This window comes from Leguminivora glycinivorella, chromosome 9, assembly GCF_023078275.1.
Source record: "Leguminivora glycinivorella isolate SPB_JAAS2020 chromosome 9, LegGlyc_1.1, whole genome shotgun sequence".
In the NCBI taxonomy this organism is placed as follows: domain Eukaryota; kingdom Metazoa; phylum Arthropoda; class Insecta; order Lepidoptera; family Tortricidae; genus Leguminivora; species Leguminivora glycinivorella.
This window is the reverse complement of record NC_062979.1, coordinates 24,606,476-24,616,551: the sequence shown is the minus strand read 5'-3', so window position 1 is coordinate 24,616,551 and position 10,076 is coordinate 24,606,476. Positions and strand designations below refer to the sequence as shown.

General features: G+C 43.2%; 1 protein-coding gene across 1 annotated transcript; it reads left to right on the top strand.

The window, feature by feature from the left end:
- The first annotated feature begins 733 nt into the window (after positions 1 to 733).
- Positions 734 to 1,640, top strand: LOC125229363. The gene is made up of 2 exons (XM_048134185.1): positions 734 to 886; positions 1,104 to 1,640. The coding sequence occupies exons 1-2, from the start codon at positions 734 to 736 to the stop codon at positions 1,638 to 1,640; spliced, it is 690 nt and encodes a 229-aa protein (XP_047990142.1).
- The last annotated feature ends 8,436 nt before the right edge of the window (positions 1,641 to 10,076 follow it).

Here is a 10,076-nt window from a genome sequence, read left to right as displayed (position 1 = left end):
CTCCTTCGGAAGAACGGGCGCCCACCTGATCAGCCGTCAGCATATCGCCCCATAGTGCTGCTTGACGAGACGAGCAAGGTCTTCGAAAGTATAGTCGCCGCCCGTCTCGTTAAGAGCATGCAGCCGGGTCTGAGCGATTGCCAATATGGCTTCCGTCCGCAGCGTTCGACACTAGACGCAATTGCCCACGTAAGGGACTTCGCAGAAGAGGAGATCTCCCAGGGTGGGACTGTGATGCCTGTGTCACTAGACATTTCGAATGCATTCAATACCTTACCCTGGGAGATACAATAAAGGCGGCACTCAAATATCACAATGTGCCCAATCATCTACAAAACACAGTGGCGGAATACTTTGCCGGGCGGCTTGTGGTATTCCCAACTAAAGATGGCTGGGGAAGACGGAAAATGGCGTGCGGTGTTCCACAGGGCTCGGTGTTGGGGCCCCTCCTGTGGAACATTGGATACGATTGGGTCTTACGCGGGGCCACTCTGCGGGGGTCAGCATCTCCTGCTATGCTGATGACACTCTCGTGTCGGCCCGTGGCAGAACCTACAGGAGGCCGCCTATGTAGCCACAGCTGGGGTAGCACACGTAGTGCATAGGATTCGGGCGCTAGGTCTGGAAGTCGCACTGCACAAATCCGAGGTTCCGGTCTTCCACGGGCCTCGAAATAAACCTCCGGAGGAGCCCAAATTACAGTGGGGGGACTTCCATAGCCATCGGGTCGACGATGAAGTACCTGGGACTCGTTCTCGACGGTAGGTTCGAGGAACACTTCAAGCATCTGGCCCCAAAATTGCTGGCTGCTGCCGGCGCGCTTGGGCGTATTCTCCCAAATCTGGACGGGCCAGGAGGAGCATGTAGACGACTCTATATGAGCGGGGTACGTTCAATGGCCCTCTACGGGGCGCCAATATGGGCGGACACCCTGAGATCTAAAAGTGAGGCCCTTCTGCGTCGTCCTCAACGAGCTATAGTTCTCAGGGTGGCTCGAGCGTACCGCGACAATTCGTACGCGGCAGCTAGCCTACTAGCCGGAAGCCCGCCGTGGGACCTTGAAGCCAAGGTTCAAACCGCGGTCTATTGGCGGGTGACGGCAGCAAGGAGGGAAGAGAACTGGCCTGCCCCTCAAGAAATCCAAAAGTGGAGAGAAGCACGAGAAGTGCTCTTCGAGCGTTTGGAGATCCCGGGAGCTAGCCGGGAACCAGAAAGAAGCGGCCGCTGTTCGGCCCGTTCTAAAAGAATGGGTGGAACGTAAGTACGGCGCACCTTCTTTCCATCTCACACAGCTCCTGACGGGGCACGGCTGCTTCGGCTGGTACCTGTGTGAGAGGGTGGGAAGGGAGCCTACTACAGCGTGTCACCATTGTGATCGAAGAGCAGTGGACACGGCCCAACACACGCGCGAAGAGTGCCCTGCTTGGGATGAGCCTCGCGCTGCCCTGTTCACGGTTATAGGGGGTGATCTCTCACTGCCGGCGCTAATATGCCATATGCTTAGCAGTGAAGAGGAGTGGGAGGCAGTGACTACCTTTAGCGTCATTGTCATGACGCAAAAGGAGGCCGCCGAAAAAGTGCGCGAGCTCAGCGCCGCAGAAGGCCAGGCAGGCGGCGAAGAGTCTTCGCAGAGAGACTGATGCCGCCCTAACCGAAACTTGCGGGTGATGGACCGGGAGCTACATCACCCGCCTGAAGAGTTTCTGTGCTGGAAGGCCCTCAAGCGTTTTAAGGGTACCTTCAGCGGAGTAGGCTGCATGACCAGCCACAAGAGCCGGGCCCGCAAGGGCAACGCTGGCGGGGCAACGGTGGTCTAAAACCGTGTTCCCGAAACCCCGCCCAAGGCGAGCGTCGGAACACCCCAAGGGAGTCCATGGGAGTCGGACATACCCACTTGTCTTTCCCGGGCCAGTGGGATCCAGGTTAGAACTGCGACTCTCAGAGAAACAAACTTTTGTGAGATAAGTGGGTTAGATTAGGTTAGAACTTTGACCCTCACGGAAACAAACTTTTGTGAGAAAAGTGGGTTAGGTTAGGTTAGAAGTAGTCAATAAGTTTTAAGAGAAAAAAACCGCCGCCTTTGGGGTTCTGGTGAAAGCTACTTGCGAATGTTGGATTATGTAGAAATGTGTAGGTATTTTTTTAAACTGCTTTTAATGCTTTAATTATTTGATGGCAACAAAAATCAATATACGTATACCGGGGTTTGAGGAGTTTCCTCAATTCCTCATGAATCCGATTATAAGAAATAGAAGCTTGACAAAATTTGACTTGAAAAGTCAATATGCAAAATAAATGTTACTGTTCTGAAATCCATGCTGTTTTTATAAAAATACCAAAGTCATTATAAGTGTGCCATTCAGATTTGAGGAGTTCGGTTCTGACCATCATCTGCAGTTCCACTGCACCAAATGTCACTTTTCTGGACGTAAGTGCATGCTGTTCTTATAAAAATACCAAAGTCACTATAAGCGTGGCGTTCAGATTTGAGGAGTTCCGTTCTGACCATCATCAGGAGTTCCACTGCACCAAATGTCACTGTTCTGGACGTAAGTGCATGCTGTTCTTATAAAAATACCAAAGTCAGTATAAGCGTGCCGTTCAGATTTGAGGTGTTCCGTTCTGACCATCATCAGCAGTTCCACTGCACCAAATGTCACTGTTCCGTACGTAAATGCATGCTGTTCTTTTAAAAACACAAAAATCGCCATATGTATGCCTTGAAAGGCAGAAGAAGATCTGAAGATTTGAGGAGTTCCCTCGATTTCTCCAGGATCCCATCATCAGAACTGGGTTCTAAGAAAAATGGGACCAATCTGTATGTATATACAACCAATCAAAAAAATTTCAAAATTGGTCCAGTAACGACGGAGATATCGAGGAACAAACATTAAGAAAAAATACAAACTAATAGAGAACCACCTTCTTTTAAGATATTTTAGGCGGCGGTTAAAAAAGCCGTTCTTTTCTGAATGCGCTTTAAATTTTTTTTTTTTTTGCTGGTCACTTTATGTTGTAATTAATAAAAAAAATGATTGCAATTAGAATAAAATGCTGTGTCATTTAGATTAAACTGCTGTATATTATGTAAAAATAGAAGCTACATTTAAAAAAAAAGCGTTGCTAGGTATACTGTGCGTTAGTAATTATTAGCGATGCAATCATGAAAAAGCTTTACTAAAAGTTAAAATAGATGCACGCCACGAATATTATTGAAGTGTATTTAGTAATATTTTGAGTTGCAAATTTTGCTGTTCAATTAGTATTTTTGATATGAATTTGGACTATATTTGCGTAAAAAAAGTATTTTTTTGATTTTCGTTTAAATACCACCCTTTTTTAACCCCCGACGCGAAAACGATGGGGTGTTATAAGTTTGACGTGTCTGTCTGTGTGTATGTCTGTCTGTCTGTCTGTCTGTCTGTTTGTCTGTGTGTGTGTCTGTCTGTGGCATCGTAGCTCTCGAACGGATGAACCAATTTTAATTTAGTTTTTTTGTCTGAAAGCTGAGTTAGTCGGGAGTGTTCTTAGCCATGTTTCATGAAAATCGGTCCCCTATATCGCGGTCGGGGGTTTTTTCAAAATTTTAATTTTGCGGTTATTTCCAGATGGTCTTTTTTTGCCCACCGCACCAGGTGCGCGAAGTGGTCACTTGGGACGTTCAGCCATCTTCGGTTTGAAGGGATTTTTTTCTGTTAGACGCTATTCTGAATCTTTTCAAGATTTTTGCCAACCATACTCAGGTACATGCAATCAGCAGATTAGCACGTTGCTACTAGTGCTGATACGGTGCACCAAAACTGCGCACTTTAATCATTTCGCCGAATACTTTAGTGGAAAGACAGGGGGGCAAAACCTAATACATTTTGCAATTCACATCTGGGCCATTTTTTTTTAATACCCGGCTATCCGCGTACCGTTCCAAGATGCTACCTCTGTTCCAGGCACTCGAGCCATCCATCACCGTATCGGAGCAGCGTCTATCGGATCAGGTGCGCGTCATTCAGCGGTCAAAGCGACTGGATGACGCCACACTTGATCGGCTTCGCCAGGAAGCTCTCACTGCTCGCGCGGACCCCGCCTCGGGGCGGGATTTGCCCGCCATGTCGCCGGACCCGGTGCCCGAACCCGACCTGGCACCGGAGGCGCCGCGGGCTGATCCCGGTAACGACAGCGGGGACTTCGCGAGTCAGAGCGTGAGTGAGCCTGCCAATGAGCAACTGAGGAGGTCTTTGGAAGAGGCGATTATGCAGTATCGCTCCACAAACAACTCTAGGCCACGATTACCACGTCTGCCCATGAATAGACGCAATCTAGCGCTAATAGGAGCCTTAAATGCTTTGCTAGAGCCATATATACGGACTAGTAAAGATCTAGATGATACACACTCGATCATGTACTGCGGGGCCATCGCGGCGTGCCGTGTTGCTCGAGTCAAGTTTCCGGACGCTGACCGTGCACCTAGGACCGTCGCAGGTGTCCCTGCATGGCAAGTACGGATCGAGCGTCGTATCAGCTCGTTTAGGACTCTCATTGCGAAGCTGATCTGCTTCAGGGGGGGTAACAATCGCCCCCGAGTAATGCGCTTTGTGAACCAGGCGTTCGCAGGGACGGGTATCAGACCCCGCGACTATTTGGCCAATGTCACAGAGCGCATCGACTTTCTGAAGCAGAAAGTCTATGCATGGGCAAGCCGTATTCGCCGCTACAGAAAGCGTGTGGACCGATTCCAGCAGAATCGTCTTTTCCAAAGCGACCAAAGGAAGGTATACCGAAGGTGTGAGGAAACCGACTCCCGCGTGTCTGACGTGCGGCTGCCGGATGCTACTGCCATGTCTGATTCCTGGCGTAGCATCTGGTCGGTGCCCGTTGAGCACACGGAGGGCGAGTGGATGACCGTTGTCGAACGCCAAAAATCTCCACAACCGTGAGGTGTACAATCTCAGGAATTACTTCTTTAACAACGAGTGTGGGATGCATCGTGATGTGGTGGCAGTGGACGGAAACCTCACGCCGCTCTCCTTGGCGAAAGAGAACTGGCGCAAACCTGTGGTACTAAGTACTGCGGACCGCAAGGCGGTATGGGAGAGCAAGCAAGGACCCGATGTAGACCTGCTCGCATCGGTGAACTGGTTACGATTCGGGGACCTCTTCGGAGAAACTGAGAGTTTTGCCTGTGCAATTGCGGACGAAGTTATGATGACGAACAACTACCGGAAATATATCCTGAAGGACGGTACGGTCGACATTCGTCGGGCATGCCGCCGTCCCGGAGAATCACTCAGGCATATCATTTCCGGTTGTTCTCATCTTGCTAACGGTGAGTACTTGCACAGGCATAATCTCGTAGCCCGGATCATTCAGCAGCAGCTTGCTCTTCAATACGGCCTTGTGGACCGCGAAGTACCGTAGGTACTACAAGTACTTACCTGCGCCAGTTCTTGAAAATGGCCGTGCCACGCTCTATTGGGATCGATCTATTATCACTGACAGGACTATTGTAGCCAATAAGCCTGACATTGTGATAATAGATCGACCGCAACCGGCCGGGCCGTGCTCGTTGACATCACCATCCCCCATGATGAGAATCTCGTGAAAGCCGAGAAGGACAAGTCCAGTAAGTACCTAGACTTGGCTCACGAGATAACCACCATGTGGGATGTTGATTCAACGATCATTGTCCCGATAGTCGTTTCAGCGAACGGTCTCATAGCGAAGAGTCTCGACCAACATCTTAAGAGACTCTCGCTCGGTGGTTGGATCAAGGGCCAGATGCAGAAGGCGGTAATTTTGGACACAGCGCGGATAGTCCGACGGTTCCTCTCTCTGCAGCCTTAACCACCGGCAGCTTGGGCCCTGCCCCGCTGCTGGCGGCACCCTAGGTTAGGTTTTTTTATAATGTGTTTATATATTTTGTATTGTTTTGTATGTGGTTTTGTATTTTACTTTTATAATCATAATCTTAGAACAAATTAAATTATTCTCATTTGAAAATATTTTAATTTGTATTTTTTAACCAAGCCAAGCCTTCGGTAATTGTGTCATATACTTGGAAATTTCGACCCTTGCTTTCGTGATCCGATGGCCGAGTGGTTTTACAGGCATCCGTCCGGTTAACGGAGTACGCTGGTTCGATTCCAGCTCGGAACACTTGGAGGCCTTGGTCACTTTTTCTTTGTATATGACATTTATTTAATGTTTTTATAATCATATTATAAATAACCTAACTTAAGAAGAAATAAATAAAGGAAATAAATAAAAAGTCATTTATTGTCGCAAATAATTTTAAGGTACAATTACTTAAGTATTTATTTCTATCATGCAACTAAGAGTAAGCTACGCTATGATACAGTACAATCATGTCTATATTCTATATTAGCTATGATCACAACTTTGAGGACTAAAATAACTAAGTAACTACCAACATAAATACCAAGTGCGACAATAAGCTCGAGACTCAGCTTGTGCCGCGAGTCTAGGGACTGCACAGCGCTGTTTTTCAGCCCGTACCTATTTCTTTGAGTGTATGAAAAAAGAATTGCTAGCTATCAGGGGTAATGACTTCTAACCCGCGTTAACATTTGAATAGCTGCTCACAGGAGTTAAAATAACAATTTATAATAAGTACTAATAGCATTTTAAATTTTAAATTTTTGCCCATAAAGTTTTTGAAAGTTGTCCACCCCACTTTTTTTGTAACATGGGTATTTTTTACGCGATTAATACTCAGAATCGCGAGCTTTTTCGAACCTGATAGGAGAAAAAAAATGTCCCAAGAATTCCATACATTTTTTCGAACCTTCCATTCCGTTACCGCCATACAAAATCTATGAAAAAATGGTAACGGAATGGGAAAAATCCTTGGGACACTTTTTTTCTATGTACACAATATTTACTTGTACAAGTTATTTTTAAAAGTCGCTGAATAGAATGTAGTTTGTTGTTGTATAGTCTACCTACAGATTATTATTTTGCTTTGGTTACAGGCCCAGGCCCACCCGGTACACCTGTCGCCACATATACATACATATTTACAATTGGTCACCCAATTTGGAGTTTTGTATTACCTATTAAAATAATGAGTATTGATAAAAATAAAAAGCATAATTATGGTACAAAAATAAGCTATTCATCGTTACTTATCCTTCTATTCTTTCTTTATTTTTAACCCCCGACGCAAAAACGACGGGGTGTTATAAGTTTGACGTGTCTGTCTGTCTGTCTGTCAGTTTGTTTGTCTGTCTGGGTGTGTGTCTGTGTGGCATCGTAGCTCCCGAACGGATGAACCGATTTCGATTTAGTTTTTTTTGTTTGAAAGCCTAGTTAGTCGGGAGTGTTCTTAGATATGTTTCATAAAAATCGGTCTACTATAACGCGGTCGGGGTTTTTTTTTTTAAATTTTAATTTTGTGGTTATTATAGACAAAGATGGTACTTACTTATATGTCATAACATTCGAGGACAGATACTCGTACATATTATAGAGGATATCTATTATATGAATACATATATAGACGTATTTATAGTGTTCTTTCTTTTATGACTTTTGTTAGAATGGGCGATTTAAACACTCGAGCTTGCAATATTCTTACGCCCCGAGTTGCAAAATCGGTCTACTATGTCGCAGAGTCTTTCAAAATTTTAATTTTGTGGTTAGGTTATTCAGTGTTTAATTTTTAATTTTGAAACATTTATTGAAAAGGTTTCAGATCCCTGAAAATTCGTCATTCTAAGGACTCATATTATTAATTCATTGTTTGTTGTGTCTGCGTGCCAGCGTTTTTTTCCGTTGCCTCGTAAACAAAGTCATTAATATTCGGACCAAGCTAACTCTGCATTTTAATATTTTGGGCCTTTTGTTGTAGAAATTTTACACAAAAGTAAGTCCGAGGGTAATTTCAATAAGGTTTATAGAAGTTTTTAAGCATTTGTGAGTTACATTTTAAATAAAAAGCATGAACTGTGCTCTTTGTTTAAAATCAATATTAAGGTCCAGCGGGTCACTATGTCACTGTCGATTGGGGGGTGGGGGGGGGGGGGGGGGGGGAATTGCAACTGATCCATTTTTTTCCATGTTTTACAATGTATGCATTATTAAATAGAGTGCTCATGTCCACCGGTTATATGTATAGCGCGTGTTTAATGGATACATGTGGAACTAACCACAAAATTAAAAACTAAATCGAAATCGGTTCATCCGTTCGGGAGCTACGATGCCACAGACAGACACACACACAGATAGACAGACAAACAGACAGACACGTCAAACTTATAACACCCCGTCGTTTTTGCGTCGGGGGTTAAGAATGGATCAGTTACAATTACAATTAAGGTACTGCGGGGCAAATTCCTACTGGGCCTTTGCCCCGCTGTACCTTTACATAGTCTTAGGTACATAACATGGATCTTGTAAGGAAGGGCGCAGCAATTTTAACCTAGGTTTTTTTTACACAACGTCGGTGGCAAACAGGCATACAGTCCTGAAAGAAAGCGGTCACCAAAACCTATAGACACCTGCAACTCGAGGGGTGTCACATGCGCGTAGGTAGAGATGGGTAGTGAGTAAATACTCAAGAGTAAATATCGAGTAAATACTCAGTATTTACTCAAAATACCCGTATTTACTCGTTTTTACTCAAATTGGTGGGTATAAACTATTTCGCGTGCTGAAATGGAAATACAAATTAGAAATATTGGTGTATTTTGTTATCGGCTACTAAGTTAAGTAATCAAATTTATATGAACTTTATTTTAAAGACGTGCTCTCCATACATGTAACTATTTTTCACAAAAATAAAATTCAGAAATTACCAGTGTGTTATACATCATCTGACAGGTCTTTAAAAATTAATTGAATGTTTCTAAAAAAGTTTTTTAATAATATGAACAGTTTTGGAATAAAACGATAATTAAGGCCGAAATAATGTTTATACCTTTATAACTTTCGAATTCGTTGTTGGAAAAATATCCAGAAACCGTTAAATTATTGGCCATATAATACAAAACACAAAACTAGTACTTTAAACGTCACCAGCTGAGCCATTTTTGAGTTTTCTTTAGAAAACCCTTAATAAAAGGTCGTAAGTGCCACATTAACAATCACTTCCGAACGTCATGCCGTTATCTAGAACATCAATTTTATTTAAGTCTCATACTTTTACTGTAAATACCTGCTTTTTTAAAACAAAACTGCTAACTAAACATTATCACTATTTTTTTCTCACAATGATTACCTCTTTTTCGACAAAGACTCCCATAAGCTTCTAATAATATAAATCTCATTTAAACATGTCCACACAGTTAAAATAAACACGACTAAGTACTTAAATCTCATTTTTTAAATTATTTTTAGGTAACAGTTTCTACTCACCCAAATGAGTAAATACGAGTATTTACTCGGTGCTTTGAGTAAATTACGGGTAAATACTCAGTATTTACTCACCCCTACCCATCTCTACGCGTAGGTAACCAAACTACAATCACGAATTTATACGAAGCGCAAGCGTAAGCAATTGGTCGTTATAGACTAACCCCCTTATTCATAAACGTTAATTAAAGTTATGAAGCCGATAAAGTTCGTTTGTCCCTTTCTATCACACCAATACCTCGGAAAGGGACCAACGAACTTTATTGGCTTGATTTAACTTTAGTGAACGTTTATGAATAAGAGGGTAAGAGTCCAGAGCCGCCAGGTCTTCCTCATTTTCTCAAGGATGAAACTTTGGGATAACGAAGAGTTCGTACTATAGGTAAGGATTTGATAATTTCAATTTCAATTTCAATTTATTTATCCACAAATAAGCTTACTAAACACTAAGCGCTTAAAAGTTAGGTTAAACATATATATACATACAAGTCACTTTTTTTTTAAGTCACTTTATACTATACAAAATTACATGTCAAAACATTAGAAACATACAATAATTAAAACATTAGAAACAGACAAACACATAATAAATCAATAATAAGTAATGTAAAAAAAACTATTCATACTAATCCATAAAGTAAACTAAAACTAATCTATACATTACATTATATTTAAAAACTCATTCATACATTTCATAATTTGCCTGTGTG